The sequence below is a fragment of the Ascaphus truei genome, chromosome 5, assembly GCF_040206685.1.
Source record: "Ascaphus truei isolate aAscTru1 chromosome 5, aAscTru1.hap1, whole genome shotgun sequence".
Taxonomy (NCBI): Eukaryota; Metazoa; Chordata; class Amphibia; order Anura; family Ascaphidae; genus Ascaphus; species Ascaphus truei.
Window position 1 is genome coordinate 44,133,711 of NC_134487.1, and position 26,188 is coordinate 44,159,898.

Below are 26,188 nucleotides of genomic sequence, written 5' to 3' on the forward strand. Positions count from 1 at the left end.
TCATGAGAAACCCAACCAATAATAGGGTCTCAAGATACTCAGGGAATTCTTTCTCTGTTCATTTAAACAGGACAACTGTGATAAAAATAAAAACACACATACACGAATTCTGTTGTGGTAGAAGAGTTTAATTATATACTCTCTAAGTGTTTTTGTAATATCATCAGTCACCCTTGTGCAATCACACTCCGATTTTTATTATATGTTCACGTGTTTGTTTTGTTCTGTACCATATCCCGTACACTTTATTTTAATTACGTTAATAAAACCGAGTTTTAATTTGTTAGGTGTGTGCCACTACCTTAAGGGGATACTTTCCTGTCTCAACTTCTCACTACTTGCACCACCAAAGAAAGGGGATGATTTCTATGCTTCCCCCTGGGATGGACCACTATTCTGGGAATTGCCGGGCAGGGCATGTGGGCAAAATCTTATGAAGAGTAGCCGTGCAGAGAGAGTTCTAGTCCAGCGTTTTAGGCGTTCCCATGGGTACGATTACCCTTATCTCCCCGAAGAGCCGATGAGAGCCGCTGAGGCTAATAGGGATGAGTGGGTAAGGATGGCAGTGATTTAATATATGGCTCCTAAATATAATACAACAGCTGTATTTAGGGCAGGCCACGCTGAATATTTGGTTAAGGTCTGACAGGTGGGACGCAATATTCATCTAGGCCAGGCCTGCACAACTCCAGTCCTCGAGGGCCGCAAACAGGCCAGGTTTTCAGGATATCCCTACTTCCCCACAGCTGGCTTAATTAGTGGCTCAGTATGACTAATTGAGCCAGCTGTGCTGAAGTAGGGATATCCTGAACATTTGGCCTGTTTGCGGCCCCTGGATGACTGGAGTTGTGCAGGCCTGATCTTGACCAAGTAGAGTACGTTAGTGAGTATGACAGAAAGAAGTGCTACTCTATCCCAGTGCCCAATAAGGAGGGAGATACAGCAGGGATATACTGCATATTGAGTTGGGAGGTAATTACAACAGGAACGGTACTGCACCCGGGCAAAAGGTTCTCTTGGATAAGAGGAACCAATTATGCCACCAGTTATTATAATGTATTGTAATGCTATGTGTTTTATAAATCTATGGGCCGGCACAATTATTGGTGGTGTATAATTATGCTCTTGCGGGGTCGTGAGGAGGATTTTCACCAGAAGGAGGATGTAGCCAACTGCCCCTGGCTATAGCCTTCTACTGGCCTCAACACTATAAGTCCTGGTAAGAATAGGCAGTGTTGGGGTTAAACTCCTGCACAGGGCCTAGCCTGCAGTTGCAGCCTGGATGGGTACTATGTTGCTCATCCAGGGGCAAGACGAAACTGGCAGTTAGAGTGTCATACCTGGGATGGGTACAGACTGGGTCACATGTATATGGTGGGATACCTGTCAGTATCTAGACCTGCCTTGTTATGGGGCGAGGTTACAAGCCCTTCCCCCCGGGTATAATAACTGACACTCCACCAAATTGAGGTTGTTGATTATGGGACAGTGTGATACCCTTTTCCCTACAAAAGGGTCAAGGAGATTGGGAGGGGTTCTTGGGGCCTCAAGCCCATGCGGTCTGCTCCAGGGTTGGAGGACGATCATGCTGTTATTCAATAAAACTGCTGTTGGACCAACCATGGTGTGTGGTTATTGGAAAGGAGTATTGCCTGTGGGGACCATCCTGCATCCAGCAGGATCCTAATGGGATGGAGGCGCTGCACAGTAAAGAGATGGAGAAAGCCTGTCCTGTAGCTGCTCCCAAACTGTGGAGCCACTTAGACCTCCTGAACCAGCAGATGAGCTACAGCACTGGGGACAACACCCATATAGTGGACAGATCTTCCGTGGCGGGGGGAACCAGGTGCTACATAAGATTAGAAGTACTAACTCAAGTCACAAGCTTACTTTCTTATAGTACTTTCTCTCTGCAACTGCTTTATTTGCTGTGCTTCACCTTGTTTTTACTTGTGTGTCAGAAAACATGTGTTTTTGTAATCTCTAGAATATGAAGAGAGAGAAAAGCCAATCATTTAGATGAGGTGTACTCTAATACTCTAAGTAGGTAAAATGTCCCTTAGCTATGTATAATGACCCCGAGAAAGTAAATTGCAATACATATACAATTAAAAACAATGAGATGCAAAGGATCTGCAAAGAGCAGAAAAATAGAGGATACAGTAACATAATACAATGTATCCATGATGTATTAATCTAACCGAGTGAAAAAGTTACATATTTATTAAAAGACAGAATGAAGTGAATAATAAAAGAAAACACAATTATAAAAAGCACAAGACCTGAGGGTGATCAAAGCACAATTTGTACTGGTCCCAGTAGTGAGACCTAGCACTTAGTGGTCATTTAAGCAAAGTGATAAAAAAATGAACAAAGCCTGTATATTTATGTGTGCAAAACAAAACTCCTGATTTGGAGCTTGTTTAATAATGCAGATTGAAAATTCAAAATGCATTAAATCACACGTTGGCTTCTTCACAAGTGCAGTCAACCTGAAAGAGACCCTATCCACTTAAATAGGATTGGTACATAGAAGGGATTTAATGGCCCCTGTAAAATCTATATAAACAAAATTGCACAGATCTTTTCTAATAAGGCGACAATGTATAACATCGAGATAGTGCCAAGAATATTTGTGTACAAATTATAATAGTGTTTGCTTGTCGAACTGCAGTTATAACTGTGTAATAAAGACAAAAAAATAGCACACAACGCTCACAGTGTAGTACAATTTAGAATAAAAAATAGTTAAAAAAAGGGGGTAAGTATTCTGCGTACATCAGATCAAATCTTTAATAGCATTTCATGTTAGAAGACGTGTTTCCGAACACTGGAACCGGACAATCTGGTCACTCCCAGATGGTATTCGGAAGACATCGCTCTCCTTGTGGTAGGTGGCCCCTCACAGGTGGCCACAATGAATCCTCCTCGGAGCAAGCGACCCATAAGATTCCCTCTCACAGAAGTCCCCACTGATTTTTAAAGTAAGTTTTCTCCAGCGTTAAGTTTAGACAAATAAAGATATACATACATATAATAATGCATGAATTATTCTTAAATTAGCTGGACTAAGTACTTAAATTGATTTTGTTATTGCTACTTTTTCTAAACTTTTAATTTAATATTGTTGTACTTTAATGGTAATTACATGTGTTAAATGTGGGCTAAATTTAACACCATGATCGCTAATTAGCATGTACAGTAAATCAGTATGCATCACCTAATTAAATATGTAAGTGTTGCATTTAATGACAGCAGTGCAAATGAGTCTGCAAATGTATGCAAATGAAGAATTAACGATCAACCCATGAATAGTGGGCCAGTTGGGTTACTAAAGGCTTCAAATGTGCACGTACGGATGTTATGCTTTTGTGTTTTACTTCTAGGGTGTTTATGTTGTACGTTAATTCTTTTGGTGCTTGAAGGCAGTCCTTTGCAAAACATTTGGAGCTTCAGACATCATGGGGTTAATTACTTATCTGCCATAGTTTTTTTTATAAAGGCCTATTACATAACCCTTTGGTAGAAAAGTGCGATATCTCGAACTCTCTCCCTACAAAAAAACAATTGCATTGTTAGCGGTGAGAATGCAGACTTCTACAGTACGCGTTAATGCTTCTTTTGTATCGCTAACATTTTTTTACGCGGTTAACACTTTTTTTCCATGAATGCAAATGAGATTGAATATTGCAACCCATTTATGGAATACCTCATTCTTAGTAAATATGGTGGAATTGCGAAAAAATATTGCAATATTTTTTTAAAGTTTTTTTAATGCAGCAATATCGACATCTGGTAAATCAAGAAATAGCACAAACAAAACCAAGTATAAACAGATATATTCTCACTTACACAAAAGTAAATAAAGGGCGACTCCGGTCATGATTTGCAAATGTTGGTGAGTCCGATGGGCAAATCTTCAACAGGCGACCTGCGCCGTCACCATCACCATCACCATGTGGACACCAAGAAAATGGAGAACTCCAGCAGATGTATTTCATGATCTGAGAGCCAGAAGTGACATCTCTACAGCCCAGAATGCCCTACATGGTGCTTATCGGGGGCTGGGCTCGAAGACTAAATACTATATATTTATACCACATACTCTATTCCTATTGGTCAATACAATCATACAATGATGAGCAATTTGATAACAACAATTACAAGAGGCGTCAGTTATTACCAGAAAAATACAAATATACAAATATAAAATGATAAAGTAAAACTGATTTCTAGTCTAAGCCATAATGTTTTGCACCCAAACCAGGGTTAGGAATCATATGATACTTTACAGTAATTATTGTAAATGTACATTCTGAGATGTGGTCGTTGGTTTTCTAAAAGTCATTTAACGTTTTCTTTATTTTTAGGTATGATCTTGATTCAAAGAGTCCGAACCTGGCAAAGCATGTAAGTTTAAGACGAATCTTCCATCACTTTTCATTTTACTTTATTGTGCACTACCATATATAAGTGGTACTGTTGGAGTTTACGGGTCATGTACTGTACAAACATTAAAAACTAGTGAGTTACTGGGGGCTACTTAGGGCAAAAAAACACCAGATTTGGCAAGAAAAAATTGCTTTGCTGAAATGTACTAAATAATATTAATAAGAATAATAAAATTGGGACAAATGGCCAAAAACATGTATAATGTTTCAGCTGTTTGTGGCACACAATGAACTAATACTGTTCCCAAAGGCTTTTAGGCCTAACGCTGAGCTTTCCAGTTGCTGCATGCTGCAAATGAATCGTATGCAACTAATTATTGTCCATGATCAATCAATTCCATTTACAGGCATAAGAAGGGGGCTAAATGGCAAAGAAAGCACACAATGTAAATGCATTTTGTGCAACCCAATCCACTAATGCCATTCCTGTAATTGTCTGGACCATATTCTGAACTTTGCCCCACTCTTAACAACCTTGTAATCATATGCAAAGGAGGGCAGAATCACGCAGATTTGAACAAACTCCATTGGTCCAGAAATGAAGAGAAATTCATAGTAAATAAGGTTGAATGTTTTTGTTAGATATGATAACACTCTGCCCTGCGCAGGGCAAAGTTTATTTATCTTCAGTGTACTATCAGTATTATAAAGCAAACTGTATGCATACTGGATAGCAACAAAAAAAGAGATAGCAGCACACTGCACAGGGAACCAAGTAATATAAAAATGAAAAATGTATTGAATAAACAACATCACCCAAAGGAGGTGTAGGTCCTCCTACGCGTTTCACTTACTCCTTGATAAAGCACATTTGTGTGCGAAACGCGTAGGTGGACCTACACCTACTTTGGGTCATGTTGTTTATTCAATGCATTTTTCATTTTTATATAACCTGGCTCCTGGGGCTATCTCTTTTTTTGTTGCTATCTGGATATAATGATATGATGATAATGATATATTCATTGAGGCTCTAGGAGTGGGTAAGATTTAGTTCAAGAAGAAAACAATTCTGGATTTATTGTGAGTTTTTGACATTTATTACCTCCAGTGGTTTTTTATGTTTTTCTCCAATGAGGTTACAGCAAGGTGGTTTTTATCATTTTTGACAGTTTCCTTCAGGAGAGTTTGTTATTATTCTACACTGGATACTCACACATCACGATACCCACTCCATGCAAGAGTTATACTCATATGTTTTATTCAGTGACATTCTATATTGCATTCCGGAATTATTGGAGCACCCACTATCCTCATACTCTGAACTGTATGCAAACTGGGGCAGACTTTAAAAAAACGGATGGGCTTCTTCAACTATCTTTACAATAAAGAGCCCCAATGTGTGTTCATTTCTTTAATAAAGTGGCACAGTATTTTGCAGCCAGGAATCTACGATAAGTAACTCCAAGTGAAACAGCATTGTCATTCTGCCCCAATAGAGTATGTCACAAATGCCAACCAAAGATCACAGACATATTAACATTTTTACATTATATCAAATATATAATTTACAACTTCATTTATTCTTATTGTCTCTTGTCAATATAATATGTTTTTGTCTGAGAGGGTATGTTCTTTGGAATTAGTTTCTGATTTTGTCAGGGTATTGAAAAGCAAACTAAATGTGAGTTACTGTAAGTTCACAACAAGACGTTCTTAAAAGGAGGTCATGCAAAGAGAAACAAGTCGATTGCTTCAGTGGTGTTGTACTGAAACGTCCATGACATGAGAAGTAGTTTACCCCAAAAAAACCCGACTGTTGGGTTCTACCAATAGTCATGAACATGACTCTCTGCTTTCTGTTGACCACCCCAAGATGAGATATAAACACTAAAGAACAAAACTGTGAGTGTGGTATCATGGGACCAGGGTCTTCCTGCAACTGTTAAAGGAACAATCCAAGCAATTTCCTACATGTGATTTCAATTTAAAAAAAATCAGTTCTATAGTATTAGATAATACTACTTTTTTTAAATTCAACTCAATGATTTTTAAAAAAAAATTCTTTAATGCCTGTCAGCAAGATTTCAACATACAGAAAAGAAACATTTGAGCAGATGTATACATTACAGGTTTACTGGACAGGTACATTTTGGAATTAACCTGTAGTTTGCAATAATGTTGTTTCCGTTGAGTCCAGGCAGCCCGCCCAACCAGCATCGAAAGGTTAAATGCGTCTCTTATTGCACGTTCTTTCAACTCATTAACGCACAGCTTTTCCGTTTTCTATTATTACTTCAGGAAGTTATCAAAGAAACATAAACACAAATAACTGAAAATAATAATCTAGGGTGAGGGGAAGGTAGGCTAAGAGGGAAGGGGGGAATAAAGAGAAGGGGGTGAGAGAGACAGAGAGAGAGAGCCGTGGATCTTCACCACTCCAGACCGAGGCATCGGATACGTATTCTGAAGTGCACTTATAACTCCTTTAATCTTTCCCTTGACCCGTGCAGCAATTCAGTGGATACCCAGTCCGAATACTTGAAGGGACTCATTACCTCTTTGAAGGTGTCGGGGGACAGAATCTCCAGAAATGGCTTCCATTTATTTAGAAATGTATTGTTCTCTTTTCCGTGACTCCATATACATCAAATATTTCCCTAATATTGACAGAGAATAGGAATGATTCTAGCTGTGCAATCGTTGGGGCATGTGCTTTGAGTTAATTAACTTAGTGGTTTTGAACATTTTTTGGTTACGTTAACCTACAGAATGTGAAATTCTGAGGAACCCCAACCCTCTCAAATAGCGCGTCTGATATCAGATGCATTGTAAGTGTAGCCCCCTTTCCCTGTGACTAAGGAAACTACACATGCTGATATACCTGTACGCTTACAGGTGGCCTAAGCCTCCACCACTGGGAGCCTGGGGTGAGCTCTTTCTCCTCTCGGTACAGTGCCTTCACCAATGAGAGATTCCAGCGTTGGCGGGATAACCCCTCACTGGAACCAATGCTTTAGCAAATAATACACACATATATTTACTAACATACATGCAGTACAATAACAATAACAGTGGTAACCCCCAGGGTATACCCAACAGCCCAACCTTGGTAGTATGGAGGGTGCGGTGGTACCAATAACCCTGGTGTCCTTCCCAATGTCAGTCCCACCCAATGTATGAATGCTACCCCTCTGAACCTTTGGTGCATTTAATACCTCCCTGGGCACTCCTGTACCCAGGTACCACAGATAAAATAACAGATCAGTCAGGTCCCATGACGTGGGGCCTCCAACAATCCCCTATCTCCTTATGAAACCTGATCCGTTGTGTGAGGCGAGCTCCAGCAGGAGTGTCTTGCCTAATGTCTCTATTCCCTGTGACCTGGTCCCAGACCACAGAGCACCGCGTGGCCGTCCGGTCACCGGTGAATCAGCAACCCTCTCAAATTGCGAGTCTGATATTAGATTCAAATTACCTGAAAATTGCAGGGAACTCTTTAGGGATGCCTGTGGAACCCAAGGGTTCCTACTGTAGGAACCCCGGTTGAAAAACAATGCCTTAGAGACATGTTTGTTTCCTGGCAGGCTAGAAAAAAACTATTGTTATGTTGCATTAGAGACAAATCAAGTACAGTTGGAAAAAAACCCTTTGGTTAGATAGAGTTAACCTTTTTGCACAGTGTGACACTAAAGAAGCTTCATCTTGGCGTTGTCTCCTTCAATAACTTCAACCTTTATATATTGCTATTGCTAGACTTTTTCTGCAATGCCTTTCAACAGTTTGAGTGTACTGTACTATACTGTACATGAAATTGAGGCCAGGAATGTATTGCTTATTGAATTCACGGTAATGCATTGCGGTAATAGCATTGTAATAATGTTTCCCGTATATGGAAACATCGATAAATATGAATCTTACTATATTTTGGTGGTGGGCATTGAAGAACAATTCTGGTTAAATAAATATTCATATATACTCAAGACATGGTAGAATAATTTAAAGAAATTCTTTATCTCGAGGGGCCTATGTACTAAGAGTCACAAACAACATTTTTGGGGTGTAAAACTGAGGCACAGAAATCTTACATTTAATTGCGTTTCTGTGCACCTATCTTCTAACCTTAATTTTCTTAAGTGTCAATTATGGTTGTAGTCAAATATTTTGACTTACAGATGTTAACGGTATGTAACAAAAAAATTGCATCTGTGCACAAATAAAATTATAGAACGTGCAGAAAAATATAGTTGAACCTGGTGCAAACCCTACAAAGTCTGGGTATTGCTGGCACAGAATTAGGTTACTAGCCTACTGTATGCATGAACCACATTTTTCTTTTGACGCAACACGGATGTTTCATTATATAGGTTAAAAAGTATATTATTTTCACGATATGGCTATTATAAATAATAATGCACTACTAATTTTTATTTATGAATACTGGTTAAAAATAAAAAAAATACACCTAATTCTGTTTTAATTTAAATTGTATCAGGTATTCAGCATGCCACATTTATACTACGCTTAAAAGGGAGGGTCTTGTGGAGGGTCACAAGGGAAGTAGCACAGACCCCCCTGGTCTGTGTGATCGGGCCAGAAGAAGGGGCTCACCCCCAATAACTTTGCCCTCCTTGTTGCTCATTGCACCTTTCCCCTTGCTTTTTCCCTTTCCCCTTTGCTTTTTCCCTTTCCCCCTTCCCCTTCCCCTTCCTTAATGATTTTCAGTATACAGTATTTGTATATGCACACTTTTGTATTCTGTGCCTCACTTAGCAGTATTGTCTGTGTTCTTGCACTGTATTCTTTTCATGACTGTTGGTGTAGAATGCTGTTGTGCCTTCATTGTCTCCACCACAGAGTGTGGTGGCTTTGTCATTTAGTAAAATATATTTTGGCTTATCTTCAATAACGTGTATTTATGATTTATCTATGAGTCCTGGGAACCCAGTTGCATGTTTGTGTAATTTAAATATAGGCACCACGACATCTTTACGCAAATCTTTTGGTACTGAGCCTGTGGAAATGGAGTCCATGAATATTAAATGTAATGATTTGGCTGAACGTAGCTCCTTAAAAACTCTTGGATGTATGTCATAGGGGCCAGGTGCCTTATTTACTTTAATCTTATCAAGCCGTCTATGAACTTTTTCCTCAGTTAAGCAATTGTTTGTTAATATAAAGGTTGTGGCTTCCTCCTGCGGCACTTTTATTGCAATTGTTTCTTCCTTGGTAAACACAGAGGCAAAGAATGTATTTAATACCTCTGCTTTTTCCTTATCTCCAATAATGTGCCTGCCCATCTCACACTGTAAGGGTCCTATGTTTTCTATTTTTTTTTTTTTTGTAATTAAATAACTTTTTAGGGTTGATTTTACTATCTATCGCAATCCTTTTAACATTTTCCATTTTTGCTAATTTGATTGCCCTTTTGCAACTTTGGTTACATTGCTTATAATTCTGATAGGTTGCATCCGTCCCTTCTGACTTTAAGGGGCCTATTAACTAAACTTCGATAAGTTCAGTTCATTGCCAAGCGGGTTTGCATTTTCTTACCGCACTATAAAAAATGTGTGCAAAAACGTTATTCACTAAGAAAAATCACAATTTTTTTTATAGTGCGGTAAAAAAATGCAACATTGCACTACTTCGTGTGTTTCCCCCCCCCCCCAATACTTATCGCACTACTTGTGTTTGCTTAAACTGCAGCCTGGAAAAGCTGCACGAGAGAGCTGCATCTCCCTGCACAGCTCTTACAGGCGATCGCGCAGTTAATTTTAATAACAGAGTATGGAAGTTGAGAATCTCCTGAGCTGAACCGCATTAATTTCAGCCTGGGGGACCCCTTGCCTCCCGAGTTAAAGGCCCCGGTATGGGGTGCCGGTAGTAACCGCTATGGTAATAAAGGGGTTAACCCCTCCCTCTACCCACGCAGTAGGCCTAACCACCCACCTTGGACCAAGAACCCCCATTCACCACCCACTCTACCCCCAATAAAGATTAACATACAACAACCCTATTACCCACCTCTTCTACCCCCAACAACCTCCCCGTCCAATACATACAGTACAATAATGGGCAAAATTCCTATTATCCAAATATGGAAAAACAGAAAACATTATCCAGACAGCATAAAGTAAATTAAAGTTAGACTTACCCCTGCCAGGATGAAGGCCATCCTCATCTTCCTCCATGTCCTTTGTGTCATCTGTGGGCAGCAACATTACAATAAAAAAACAAAAATCTGGCCACTAACCCCTTAAATACCTTAGTGGTTAGTAACCGCTATAGTAATTAAGGGGTAAACCCCCGCTCCCCTGCTACCAACCCGGGAGGCCTAACCACCCTCCCTGGGGCAAGTAGCCCCACTCCCTCAACCCATTGATTGTCACAGTGGTAAACCATGCCCCCAATATGGGCATGGATTGCCACAATGACAATGAATGGAAAACCGGAAAAAAAAACACATAACAAAAAATACAATACAATACAGTACATTACAATGAAATAAAAACAATCATTTGCTAAAAATTGCATTATTGTCACTATACTTATCTATACCCAGAAAGGGGCATAGATAACAGATTGCCAGTCAAATGGCAACCTAAAAAAAATACACAATTAAATAAAATACAGTACAATCAATGTGTTTCTTACCTTTGCTGTATTCACCCCATCCTACTCCGGCACCATCTCTTGACCCATGACGCAATGTTTAACAGCCTGAATAAGTCTATGATCCTCTGTTGATTGAAGAGACGTCTCCAGTAAGTACTTTCCTTCTTTTCTTCTTCTTTCTTTTCTTCTGTCTTCTCTTCTTTATAATCCAAAAGGGTCCGGAGATGTTGCCCTAACGGCTTCTTGATCTCAAATGATATGGGACAGGTCTTATATAAGGCCTGTGACATCACATTTGAGTGTCAAATGGTACACCCCAATCCTATTGGTTTGTGTACCATGTGACAGCTTCCATTTTTTTTAAGGATGTGACGTCATCTTAAAGGGAGGGAAGCCAGCACCAATCAGGTAGTATATGCTTCCCTCCCTTTAAGATGGCGTCACTTCAGCCAAAAAAAAAAACATGACAGAAATCACATGATACACCAACAAAGCTGATTGGTAAATATACCATGTGATGCCTTACCTTTTTTGGAGTGCTGTGACATCATCAAAAAGGGAGGTAAGATACTGTAGACAATCAGGTAGAATGCCCCCTCCCTTTTTGCGTCAAGGGTAAACAGTTGATGCCGAAGTAGGACGTGGGTGAATCCAGCAAAGGTAATTGATTGTATTTTATTTCATTGCGTATTTTTTTTAGGTTGCCCATTCACTGCCAATGTGCTTATATATGCCCCTTTCTCGGTATAGATAAGTACAATAATGGGGTAAGTGGAAGAGAGGGAGAGACCACCCGCATCAGCCTAATAATAATAAGTTAATAGTGATATACTGTGGGTCAAATAGGGATATATATACTAGTAGAAAGACAAACGAAAGTTCCCTAATAATGCACTCGCAGTAATTAGTAATGTGAAAATGAATAGAATTAAAACTTTTTTTAATAGAAGATAATCTAAAATAATATTGTACAGAAGGATTTGGTAATTAAATCCATGATCAATCCATTAGACCACATACATATAAAATTCAGCATATATATACTGTCGCGGCCGAGTTTATTCGAGCATTTGCCCGGTCTCGGCCGCGACAGTAACCTGGCGCGCGCCGGGATGTCCCGGGCGCGCGCCGAAGCCTCGGAGGAGAGGCCCGCCGATCGGGGCTTCCCCCTCCCGCTGCCGGGTCCGCCGGGTCCCACAGAACCCCCTGCCGCCGTCCCCCACATCGCGGGACACCAGGGCTCCCTCGGGGAGCCCTGGACGCGCGTGCAGGGGGCGCAGGCACCCGATGACGCGTGACCGCGCATCGGTGACGCGCGGCACGCCGAGGGGATGCCACTAGCAAGCCGGGAAATCTCCCGGCTTGCGGAACTGGCCGCACTCTAATAAAGTGTGCCGCCAGTGTATAGATGCTCAGTTACAAACGTCTTTCTTTTGTGTCTTATCTAGTCTGTATCATTATCTCTAATGGTATAACTGCAATGAAGTATAATTTCCTTGGATAATCAATGCTGGCTCTATTATTTACATTTCAATTAAACTAATATATGGTATTAATCTTTTTACTCAAACCCAGAGAAAATAAATGTATCTCTGGGCAAAAATTCACTATGAAGTGAAGGAGCCTTGTTTAGACGGTATATGGTACACAAATTTAATATAAAAAAGAAGTTATATCTTTTATAACGTAAACACAACTCAACCATCTAAAGTTGTGGGGTCATGTGCTAAAAAAAAATAGCTGAACCTTGATTGGCAATTGTAGTTTGATTTATATATTAAGATGTTATAATTTTATAAAAAAGGAATATTAATCATGTAATATCAAAAGGATAACAATTAATGAAAAAAACAACACTTTAAGAGGGTAATGATGCTAATTTGCCCTCTGTTTGTAGGCACACATAAGCGTATATTTATACCTTGAGACGCGGTTCAATGACCACATCAAGTTATAGCCTCATGTGTAATATTTCACAATTAATTTCTAGCTCTTTTCTCATTATAATTTCTTAATAGCTTTTTAGTTCATGTCCTATCATATTACAAACGGCAACAACGGAATGTTATTCCTTTTGTATGAAACGTGTAGCAAATTGAATATTGATACTTAGGCCTCGTTCAGGGTGCCAGAGGCAGGAGTTGGAGGGCGGGCGTTCGGGAGGGAGGGCGTTCGGGAGGGCAGCAGGAGTTGAGGAGGGGGCGGGGCTACAGACGGCAGCTTAGGGATCCAAGTTGCAGTCATGAAATCATTCTCAAGAATGATTTCATTGGCTGCCTAGGTCCCAGTGATGCTGCTGCAGCTTCAAAAAACGATTTTTTTGTTTATTGAAACTGTAGCCAGTGTCAACTCCTGGCTTCGGAGACAGTGCAGCTGCTACCCTGACAACCAGTATTCAATTTGAATACTTTGTGTCCCACGGCAGCTCGCACGGCAGCACGCCCTCCCTCCAAAGCCTGCACCCTGAACGAGGCCTTAGGGGGTTATGCACAAAGCAGTGATACGTGTTTTTAAGTGAGATAAGTGCTTTTTGGCGCAATTTTTTTAGCAATTACTGTGTTTTGATGATGAAAAGCCTTTTAAGCGCGATACTGCAGTGTTATCACTGCTTTGTGAATCGCGCTGCACGCAATATCTTAATATATAAAATGGAAAGGTTAGTGCTATCTGCGGTGAATCTGATTGGTCCTCAGCCTCTGGCCAATCAGATTGGTGGGTCTGACGTCACCCAACTGCCACTCTCTTCCCCCTCGGCCTCGGCCACACACACACACACACACACACACACACACACACACACACACACACACACACACACACACACACACACACACACACACACACACACACACATCCCTCCCTGGTGCTCACTCACCTCCCTCCTCGGCACTCACTCACCTCCCTCCCTGGCGCTCAGTCACCTCCCTCCCTGGCGCTCAGTCATCTCCCTCCCAGGCACTCACTCACCTCCCTCCCCGGCGCTCAGTCACCTCCCTCCCCGGCACTCAGTCACCTCCCTCCCCGGCGCTCAGTCACCTCCCTCCCTGGCGCTCAGTCACCTCCCTCCCCGGTGGTCACTCACCTCCCTCCCCGGCACTCACTCACCTCCCTCCCCGGTGCTCACTCACCTCCCTCCCCGGCGCTCACTCACCTCCCTCCCCGGCGCTCACTCACTTCCCTCCCCGGCGCTCACTCACCTCTCTCCCCGGCGCTCAGTCACCTCCCTCCCTGGCGCTCACCTCCCTCCCTCCCCGGCAGGGGGACAGGAAGTGGGCAGGCAGGCTGCAGCTGCCTCGCGGCGCCGAGTGCCTAAGATGGCGGCACCCGGAAGGAACCCCTTCCTCCTGCAGCTGCCTCGCGCTAAGATGGCGGTGCCCGGAAGGACCCCCTTCCTCCTGCAGCAGCCTCGCGGCAGCGCCGCTTCGAGGTGGGAGGTGGGAGGGAGGGGGGAAATGGAGAGGTGACATATCTGTGTGTGTGAGTGTGTGTGTGACAATGTGTGTGTGTGACACTGTGTGTGTGTGTCACTGTGTGTGTGTGTGTGTGTGTGTGTGTGTGTGTGTGTGTGTGTGTGTGTGTGTGTGTGTGTGTGTGTGTGTGTGTGTGTGTGTGTGTGTGTGTGTGACACTGTGTGTGTGTGTGTGTGTCACTGTGTTTGTGTCACTGTGCGCGTGTGTGTGTGTGTGTGGGACACTGTGTGTGTGTCAGACACTGTAGGGTGGGGACCGGAGCTGCGCATGGGGGGGGGGAGGAGCGGAGAGAGAGGGGGGAACGGAGAAACATACAGGGGGAGTGGAGAGGAGGGACCCAGAAATTTTAAGCAACCCCCCCTCCTGTCCACTGTCCCCCCTCCCCCCTCCTGTCCACTGTCCCCCCCTCCTGTCCACTGTCCCCCCCCTCCTGTCCACTGTCCCCCCCCTCCTGTCCACGGTGCCCCACCTCCTTTCCACTGTCCCCCCCTCCTTTCCACTGTCCCCTCCCCCCTCCTGCCCACTGTGTCCCCCCCCTCCTGTCCACTGTCCCCCCCTCCTAGCGGGAAATTTAACTCATGGGCAACGCCGGGTCTCTCAGCTAGTTGAGAAATAAAGACATTTATCTCACTTAAAAACACTTATCACTGCTTTGTGCATAACCCCCTTAGACTTTTGTTTCGCCGTCACATCACAGAATGATTTCACCACCACCAGTGACTGCGTGGACTGACTGCCATTTCATGCCACTTAACTGATTTCTTTTTTGTGAACAAAGTGTAAACATAGTTCCGCATGTCTGTAGTCACAATTTAATTCACATTCTTTGATGATCTAAGTGTTAATAAAAGTGAGTATCATTTCTCTAATGACTTTATGCTTCAACCGCTTAGGCTAAATGTAGCTAACACCACTATATATATATATTTATATAGTTTAGCTGTCACTTGATAACACATCTTTTTGTTGTAATGTAGCCCATGTTCCCCCCCCCCCCGGTCGCAGATTGTACCTCTAGGGTGTAGTGAGGGCTGGCTACATGTATATGGTGGTGCATACCTGCTTGGAACAGGAGGGCCTGAGTCTCCCGCGTTGGTATTGGGGACAACAGGGCCAGGCTTCTGGGGTATATGCCTCCATCTCCTTAGCAGTCCTTGTGGTGCAGCGCCTCCATCTCTATAAGCCCCAGGGATGTGGGGTGGGACCCTTACAGAGAAGCCCTGGTCCCAGGTCCAGATCTCACACACAGTCTTTTGTATAAAATAGCAGTGTCTCTTTATTGTACTCACAGCTTATCAGTGGCAGCACACAACAGCAGCAGCACACAGCAAATCACTTCAGATACAGTGTACAGGATCTGCCTCCTTCTCCTTCCCTCCAGAAGTGCACCCTCAGGATGGTCTGTGGGGTCTTTGGTCCCTGCCTTCACCCCCAGCTCAGGGCGCTCAGGGTGGGGCTAGCTCTTCCCTCACCCCCTAAGCAGGGTGAGGGGCACTGGTCCACCTATTGCTAACTAGGCCCTACTCCACAGGAACCTAGCTAACTTACTGCTCTGACTGTCCAGTCAGGCACTCCAACACTAACTGCCTGCACACAGACAGGAACTGCAACTAAGTTTAGTCAGCCCCACCCCTCATGATGTCAGCAGGCCCTCTCCTGTGTCTATGCCTTCCCACACAGAGTCAGGTGCCTACCTCTACCAATCACGGCAGGGCTTGAAGCAGGGAAAAACCATGATAACTACTGGCGGCCTGCTATTAGCAGGACTTACACCAGTAGAAGAAAGATATATAGCCCCCATTACTTACCGGGGCTACACTTATATATGGAAAAGGAATATATATACAATTTTTGTATGCCAATGTCAGGTTTTCAGGTGCTAATGCCTGCTGATCCTCTATTTAAAGGCACACTTAGGCACGTATTTATGCCTTGAGGCGCGGTTCAATATCCGCATCTGACTCATACAAAAATTGTATATATACAATTAGTAGATACGGACTAGATAGGACACAAAAGAAAGATGTTTGTAAATGAGCATATATATATATATGCATTGTATATGTACAGTATGTGGTCTAAGGGATTGGTCATGGATTTAATTACGAAACCCTTCTGTACAATATTATTTTAGATTATCTACTATTAAAAGGGTTTTAATTCTTTTCATTTTCACATTACTAATTACTGCGAGTGCATTCATTAGGGAACTTTCGTTTGTTTGTCACTGTGCTTATCTATACCCATAGGCAATCAGTGCATTTTTTGGCAAATGCTTGTTTTTCTTTAATTGGTATGTATTGTATTTTTTGTTATGTTTTTTTAAGCTTGCCCAAATTGTGGGCATGGTTTACCACAGTCACTATCAACAACCTTATTGTCAAATGCTTGTTTTTTTTAAATGCCATGTGCTTTATTTTGTTGCTCTTCTTTTTTTTTTAGGTTGCCCATTCATTGTCATTGTGGCAATCCATGCCCATATTGGGGGCATGGTTTAACACTGTGGCAATCGATGGGTAGAGGGGTGGAGGTAGTTGCTCCTGGGAGGGTGGTAAGGCCTCCTGGGTGGATAGCAGGGGAGGAGTGTTAACCACTTAATTACTATAGCGGTTACTAACTAACGATATGCATATCGGAGTTTAGTGAAAGCAGTTGCTGGCAAAAAATGCGAATTTGTGTATTTTTGAATCTACCGCATGGCTTGTTATAGGTTTATAGCTCGTTAAAATATTTGTATGCGATATTGCCATGTTATCGAAGCTTTGTGAAAAGCTACACATGCAATATCACTCTAAAAGGGCACTTACAGTACAGTGCATTAATGCACGTATCGAAGTTTAGTGAATGAGCCCTAAGAATCTAAATGCTTGCCTCTTCTTTTCCATTTTCTGACCTATCTTTTTATTTAGCCACATTGGTTTAGACTTATTTCTTTTATATAAATGTAGCGGTCATGTAAAATGCCTACAGTCATCTCTCCTGTTGGCAGTAAGGCCTGGTAAGTGTGGGCATGCCAGCAGTAAGTATGGAGGTTTCCCCTCACACCCTGGTGGGGTGCTCTGTGTATGGCTGGGACTGGTCACATGCTCTGACTCCATGGTTAGTGATGTCAGAGATGTGTCAGCCTCAGAAGCTTACATAAGGCACAGCACTGTGTTGCAAAGTTAGTTCTGTGAGTGTTGCTGGAAAGCTCTTGTCAGAGCTGAGGAAGGAGTTAAAGTTCTATCAGAGTGTCAGTTATGTTATAGTAACTCCATGGGAGGCTGTGTCCAGGGACCTGGCACAGGACAGTGATTCCTGCGGGAATAGTGAATCCCTGATCTGGGTGACATACCTAACTAAAGGGAGCACTGGTGAGATGAGCGGCTGAAGATACTCCTTGTGGAGGGCAGTTGCCCTGCCGTGTCAATAAAGATGAGTTCAGCCAGAAACCCTCTCGTGTATCTATCTGGGATGAGTGTACAGAGAGGAGCACCACGGAGGAGTTCCTCGCCAGGATCATCCCCATGCGGACGCAGGGACCCTGGTGAGGTGGAGGCGCTGCACTGGAACTAGGTGAGACTCAGCACACTACCTCAGCTGCCTGTCTGACGGGTTCTCCCCACACACCAACATGCGGGAGACTCAGGAGTCCTGTAGCCAGCAGGTGCACCATATGACATATCCACACTGTAATGGGGTCCGGTTAGACCACAGGGGCCAATGTGAGATTGGGTGGGTCAGGCCGGGCCAGAAATACCGTTACATTTGGAGGCGCTGCTGAGATCAGATCCGTCAACAGGACAGGCTTTTAGCTAGGTCACTTGGAAACAGGGAGAGTGTCTGCTGCCACTTTGTGCTGCGTAGGGACGGACCTAGGGGTGGTCAGGGGACTGACGGGATATTGTCAGTTCGCAGGGACAACCTAGGGGCCTGAAAGGAGTGAGGGGTCTGGAGCGGGCTATAGCTGACCGAGTCACCTTGAGGCAGTGCTAGTTGGTAGGATGCCAGAAGGGAGTGTCACTGACATGTGGATGTTCGTTTTGATGCAATAAAGTTTTTTTGTTTTTTACGCCTGGTTGGAGAGTTTTTTCAGAGGAGCAGTGACCGCCGTCTGTCCACCATTTACCTGCCAGAAGGGACAGCCTGTTAACTTGGTCAGGAGTCCTGGAGAGGGTCTGCGCTAGGCTGACCAAGACAGGTAGACGCCCCAAGTACTGCATGGCAGAGCCAGCCAGAGTACCTAGCCATTCCAGACACTCACCGTAGGGAGCACAGACTGGGAGGAAGGAGTCACAGCAGACACTGAGAGAGTGAGCCTAGCCTGAGGTAGTGCAACACTGAGTCACACCTAGATAAGGTACACATGTGGTGGTGCATCTGAGCTAATCTTTATTGTACCGGTGTGGTGGCTGCCCCGCAGAGTGGAGCCTCATGTACGACAACTGTTATGAGAGAGTGGAGGAGCCGCGTGGCGCGGAGAACGTAAAATGGCGGACAGAGGCTGATGGGGAGGGCACCCGTGGCGTGCAACCCACTGAAGAGCAGACTGTCGCCGAGTTGTCATTGACCAGGCTGCTCTGGAGCGGAGCGAAGGCTATGGCTGCCCCGTTTTTATCCTGTATGGGACAGCGAGGGGCCACCCTTGAAGAGTGTGAAGAAATTGTTATAATTGGGGGAGAACCCCGTGAGGAGAGCGAACGAATGGACTTTTTGGGTGCAAAAACCAACCAAAATGGCGGTTCCCGCTTGCTAGGGAAACCGCATGGGCCAGGCGCCGAAAAGATGGCTGCTGCAGGACTTGCACAGAGCTGGCCGGGAATGGCGCGAACAGCAGAGCCCCGCCCTGAAGGGGGGCATGGCGCGAAAGCTATGGCTGCGCCGGGATGGACAGTGACTAATTCAGCCCCTGTGCTGAGTCAACCGTTGAGTTTATGGGACCCTCCCCTGATTTCTACCAGGGGGAGTGACTTTCAATTATGGCCTGTGGGAATGCACCCACTGGGCCCAGGGACTGATATCCAGATGGCGCCACTACAAAAAGTAGTTCCGGCCGTGGAGGTGATTTGCAAGCAAAGGTACCTTGTGCAAAAAGCTGCTGCAAGGAGAAGGCGGGAACTAGCCGCGGGAAAAGACTCCAGCTCTGAGGAGGAATCTGGCGCGAAAACGCAGACCGCGCCCACCAGGACTGAGAGAGGTGCGGCCTTGATTAAGGGGCATGATATTCCCCTGTGGGACCCGCCCATTATCGCAACCCCTGGGGGCGGGTTCCAACTCTGTCAGAGAAGGGAGGAGCCGAAGCAGGGAGTGGCGGATCCAGCAACTTCCACCAGTCAGTTGCGAGGAACCACAGAGAAGGAGAGACCTGTACAGGAAGTGACCCCTGTACAAAGAATGGCCTGCTCCTCCACTGTGGGCACAATGGTCTCTACACAGCCCTACTCAGTGCCCGGCGGGGTGCTGGTGGTGAGGGTGGCCAATACAGAGACGGTAGTCGGGCTCTGCCTACAATGCGGGCTGCCCGGAGGTACAGTGAATACGATGGCACGTCGCCCTCATTGCGGGACTTTGTATCTGTGGCCTATGCCCACGTTTGTCCCAATACAGCCTGCTGGCCCCCCGGTGGATGTGACACGGCGCTCTGCTGAGTCCCCGGGCGCGCTGTGGATCAACCGCGCGAGTCCCGGAGACAGGGGACTGGAGCCGGTCAAGTCGGCTGGGTCACTGGCCATTGAGGCGGCTGGATTAAACCCCGCGACAGGGGCAAAGAGACTTTCACCCCGCCCCGAGACCCCTAGGTCGGGGCGAGGGGACTACTCTGATGATGACCTCCGTGAGCTGGCGGTAGCAAGAACGGAGCGGAAAAGACAGACGGGGAGAATGACGCCCCGTGGGGTGAGTGACCGGACGTCCCCCGCAGATCGGCGATCCGACCGACGGAGTCCCGCCATCCCAGGACCTGGCGGAGATGGGAGAGAGACACCTACACCCCTGCGGACGGGTAAGCCAAAAAGCCCTATCTCTTACCTGGTCACAACAGACGGCGAAGCGCTGGAAGGGCCGCGCCAGGCCCAACGCGCACGTGGAGGGACGGCATCACTTCCGGTGGCGACGGCGGAGCAACCGGATGTCGTCGTGGAAGAAGAGATCCCGCATGGGGGTCCAACGCGAGATGGCGACGCTTCCGGTTCCGGGGAGGACGTCACTTCCGGTGGCGACGGCGGAACCCAGGAAGGGGAAGCAGCGACGCTTCGGCGATTGGGGGAAGGTCCCCGACCGCTCGTATTGCCCAGAAAATGGAGAGACGGTGTCAGGACTGAGGAGGGTGAGACATCATCCTTGGACCTGTCTACGGACAGCCAGGAGCGGGTCGTAACCCCGTGGGGTCCCGTCCCATGCCCCTATACCCAACCCCATGCCCTAGTTAATGCCCCTACCCCTATCACACGGTCACCGGGTTCACCGCCCAGCTTGGAACTTGTGGACATACCTTTGGGGGGGGAGGAAAAACGGACTGGGGAGAGGCAGCTCAGTGGAGCTACGGAAGGTGATTCACGAGGAGGAGGAGAATTGAGGGTGGCGGATACAGCACCCCAACCGGCAGTAAAGGCTCCGGGGTCCTCGAGGTGGTTCAAATCGCGATCCACAAGGTCGTCAGGGGTGTTTTCGTTTGATGACGACCGGGAACCAGGGCCTAATCCCTTTAAGGAGACCCGGTGGTGGGCTCCACTATTTGAGGGGTACTCCGCATGGATGGACCGTACTCGGTTCCTCATCCGGCGGGAGGACGTGGTAGATTTCTGGTGGAAAGAGGGAGAGTTTACACCCGAGCAGAGGGACAGGGAACTACAGAAGAGGTGGTTCCAGCTGGAGCGTAGAGACATAGCGCCCATGGGTCCCGACACACTGTCAGACCCAGTAGATTCTGATGAGCCCCTATCATGGGTGTTACCTGGGAGGGCAGGTAATGCGGATCTGACCAGGGTCAGTAGGGCGGAGAGGGCTATAATAGTCAAATATAAAAAATCCCATGGGTTGGAGTATCCCTATGTTCCGGAGCCCCTGATGGATGAAATTGAGGACAATAGGGGGAGCGACATAGTAGGTAAAAAGGCGGAAGAAAGAATAGACACCCTGATGCGAGTGTGGAGCATAGGGAGAAATGTTCACAAACATAGGGTGACCTATGTGCCAGAGAGAGGATCACCTAGGCATTATTATGTTACGGTCCTGGATATGGGTAACCGGGAAGTGAGGAAACCTGACCCAGATCACTATTATTAAGGGGGTACTGAGACATTACGCGGGTTCGTGGCTGCTGGTCGGGGCGGGCTTGGCGGATGACTGTATTCATATGTACTGTATTATGAGGAAATTTGTGTGATGTTAATTATGTTTTCCGTTACAGTGCTTCCTGGAAAGAGGTATACAAATTTAGGTCCCAGCGGGGACGATGGGATTCACCAGGGGGAGAATGTAGCGGTCATGTAAAATGCCTACAGTCATCTCTCCTGTTGGCAGTAAGGCCTGGTAAGTGTGGGCATGCCAGCAGTAAGTATGGAGGTTTCCCCTCACACCCTGGTGGGGTGCTCTGTGTATGGCTGGGACTGGTCACATGCTCTGACTCCATGGTTAGTGATGTCAGAGATGTGTCAGCCTCAGAAGCTTACATAAGGCACAGCACTGTGTTGCAAAGTTAGTTCTGTGAGTGTTGCTGGAAAGCTCTTGTCAGAGGTGAGGAAGGAGTTAAAGTTCTATCAGAGTGTCAGTTATATTATAGTAACTCCATGGGAGGCTGTGTCCAGGGACCTGGCACAGGACAGTGATTCCTGCGGGAATAGTGAATCCCTGATCTGGGTGACATACCTAACTAAAGGGAGCACTGGTGAGATGAGCGGCTGAAGATACTCCTTGTGGAGGGCAGTTGCCCTGCCGTGTCAATAAAGATGAGTTCAGCCAGAAACCCTCTCGTGTATCTATCTGGGATGAGTGTACAGAGAGGAGCACCACGGAGGAGTTCCTCGCCAAGATCATCCCCATGCGGACGCAGGGACCCTGGTGAGGTGGAGGCGCTGCACTGGAACTAGGTGAGACTCAGCACACTACCTCAGCTGCCTGTCTGACGGGTTCTCCCCACACACCAACATGCGGGAGACTCAGGAGTCCTGTAGCCAGCAGGTGCACCATATGACATATCCACACTGTAATGGGGTCCGGTTAGACCACAGGGGCCAATGTGAGATTGGGTGGGTCAGGCCGGGCCAGAAATACCGTTACATATATATATATATATATATATATATATATATATATATATATATATATATATATATTACCCAAGGGTATACACTGATAAGTGTGCTTTTCTAACAATGTTTTAAAGACTGCCCATTCATCTTCCACATGTTTCCCTGCAAAAACATCATCCCAATGTATTCCTTTAGTCTTCAATTAATTAAAATTTGCCTTTCTACAATGTTAAGTCTTTGTTGAACCCATGTACAGTAATATGGTTTTTGATCAATTATTTCAAATGAGACAATGTTATGATCACTGTTTCCAAAATGTTCACGGACTTGAATATTTGTTAATACTTCTACATTGTTTGATATTACCAAATTCAGTAATGCCCCTCTCCTGGTTGGTTCCTCAATAATTTGGGTCATGTAATTGTCTTTAAGCACCCCTAAAAACCTGTTTTCTTTCATTGTAATGCTAATCTCACTGCCCCAGTCTGTCTGGATAATTAAAATTGACACATAATAATTTAGTAACAAATCGGGAATATGTTGTACCTTTAAAAAAAACAAAAAAATTTTTTTTAAAGCAAACCATAAATTAAAGTGTTTTGACATATTTATTTATGTTTTTTTTAGTTTGTTGTTTCATGTCAGTTATTCTTTTTTTACAGGACTTTCTGGGTCAAGTGTTTTGCACATTGGGCGAAATAGTTGGATCTCAAGGCAGCCGGCTTGAAAAATCTGTAACGTAAGTATTCGCTAACCATAGTTACTATAATCAGATTCTAATATAATCCTATTTCTCATGTAAGTAACTTTAAAATCTTTTCCTTGTGAACCAAATTTCTTTTTTGTTTTGCATACTGAAAAACAAATTATATAATCATTGTGTTGCAATTTTAAATTCTTTTTTTTTTTTAAACTGAATCTGCCAAATATAAAAATGTTTGTTAATACAGCTCAACCCCGTTATAACGCAAATTGTTACAACGCGAATCCGCTTATAACGCGATGCAAGCATGGCTCCCAATGTTCATATTTATGAATACTTTACAACACGATTATTGGTATCTTAAATACTTTATTGTACAACGCATACAATTGTACATTATTTCTAATGCGATCCACTTATAATGCGATGTGATTCTTTGGACCCCAAGCACAGCGTTATAAGGTGGTTGAGCTGTACCTAGAAAATAAGTGTTACAGATGAAACCCTCCTTGCCTGGCTCTAAATGAGTTTACATGGCTCTAAATGAGTTTACATCAGTGTTGACTATATAAATGGCTGTGCTCAGTCTCTCATACCTTGTCAGTGTGCTGGATCTGTGCAGGCTGGGCGTAGATATACTGATGGAACAATGATGGGCGCCAGAAACTTTTATAGTACAAACAAGAGCTTTATTGACAGCCGTGGATAGTGCTCTTCACATAAACATTCTTCCGTTACATACATAAAATGGTGACATTACAGTGTTTGTACATCAATGTTTCCTCCCTAGATAATTCTTACTCTTGTTACTCTAAGAAGGTACTTAGGCGTGTTCCCTCTCGTGTTAGCTATATTGGCCTACTCCTGTATAGTGTCCATTATACAGGCAGTCCTCGGTTATCCAACGGAACCCGTTCTTGAAGTAGCGTTGGATAGTGAACCATTATAAAGTGAGTCCCATGTTAATCAGTGAGTTTTGCATAACACATTCAGGCGTCGGATAACGCATTCCGGCGTCGAAAAACGGCCCACAGGGTTGCATTGTAAAGCGTTGGATATGCCATTCGTTGTAAAGTGAAACGTTGGATAGCGAGGGCTGCCTGTATTCAATTTCAATTGGGCTTATTCTGGGATTATCCCTGCCCTCATTCTCATTTAATCAGTCAGTGGCATAGCAAGTCATGCGTGCGCACCCGGGCAAAAATTTTGTATTGTGTTTGGCCACACATGCGCGCACTTGCCGGCTGCGCATGTGAGATCGGCACTTGCCGGCTGCTCGTGCGCGTGTGCGATTGGCAAGTGCCGATCGTGCATGCGCACAAGCAGCCGCAAGTGTCCATCGCGCATGTGTGGTCGGCAAATGCTCTTCGCTCATGCGCTCTCATGCTGCCGCAAAAATATGCATTGTTCACCCTAGAGACCGGGCCTCCCAAGAACGCGGGCCCCCGGGTTTTGCCCAGGCATCCTGTTCATAGCTACGCCCCTGATTCCCGGCGCTGAATACTGTGTACCTCTTCTAGACACACTAGAAGCTGTGGACCTCCCGGTATGGCCAATTAGACTATGCCCAGGGCTATTAAGTGGAAAACCCTATTGGGATATTTGCTTCCTCGTGGTGAATCTAGATAGCTATCTAAATACATTACTATGGACGCTAACTGGATAAGGCATTTTACCTAACTACAAAACAACAAACGGGGACACGACAATATTAATATACTTATCTATACACTAAAACCTATTTACATTACTTCACTGTGAGACCTTCCAACTGCCACTCTGAGGAACCTAACCTCTAGAACCTTCCGTCAAGCTATTTATACCCTGATGGCGCTGTTTCTGGTCACCATGCAAAAAGTGGAAGTGACTTTTTTCCTGCCAAGTCACTCTACACCATGTGATGGAAGAGGCTGTTATCCTGCATGAGCCCACACAGTTAACCCTTTAAGACCATTAACCCTTTAACTGAAATAGTAGTCCCTAGGGGCGACAACACAGATAGAGATAAAGTTATTGCTCCTGCTTGCGCGTTCTAATGGGATATTTTGTTGTTTCCTGTGTTATTACTGCCATTGAATCCGATGGAAACCCCATGATATTTTTATTTTAGAGGAATTTGGGGGCAATTTCCATCTGTAAAATAGGAATGATAATGTATTGTAGTCCTATAGGTCCATGTTTACTCAGCAGTGCTATTCGATAAGACACCTTCTGGTACTGGAGGTGAATAGACCATGGGGTGTTTTGTGGAGTAACACTGCTTAGTATAATATAGTCAATCTTTTTTCCCCCCTCTGTATTGCCTACTTCATCTGTTTAGTTCCTTTGGTTTTGTGAAAGGGAACTATCATGTTCTATGTAGACGCTCACTTTTTTCCCATACAAAATAATTTATACAGATATACTGTAGCCTTTCTTATGTTACCCACAGCAGTGGATTGCTGGGAAAAACCGACCACAGCAATCCTCTGCAGTGGGGAAAGCAGACGCAGATATGGGCTGCTGTGGCCTCTTTCTGTCCTGTCGCTCCGTTAGGTAAGTTTGGCTACATCTGAAATTCTGGTTGCATGTTTGACAATGATGTATTGGTTTATCTGGCAAGACATCTTTCTGTCTTGGTTGAAAGACATGGAACTGAATGTATTGTTCCTTACACACTCTATGTAAATGTGTTAATCTTTTCATTTAATACTGACCTACCTTAAATCTCACCCCACAAATCAAGCATCCCAATAGCCTGCCCTCATGGATATTGTCCCACACGCAGTCATTCCTACCACCCAT

General features: G+C 44.7%; 1 protein-coding gene across 2 annotated transcripts in view; it reads left to right on the plus strand.

Moving 5' to 3' along the window:
* CPNE8 (copine 8) overlaps nt 1-26,188 on the plus strand; it is a 458,893-nt gene that overhangs the window by 239,415 nt on the left and 193,290 nt on the right. For both annotated transcript variants that reach the window (XM_075599768.1, XM_075599767.1), the window contains exons 5-6: nt 4,371-4,410; nt 23,364-23,440. In XM_075599768.1, the coding sequence (XP_075455883.1) occupies nt 4,371-4,410; nt 23,364-23,440 (117 nt within the window). The remainder of the gene's footprint in view (nt 1-4,370; nt 4,411-23,363; nt 23,441-26,188) is intronic.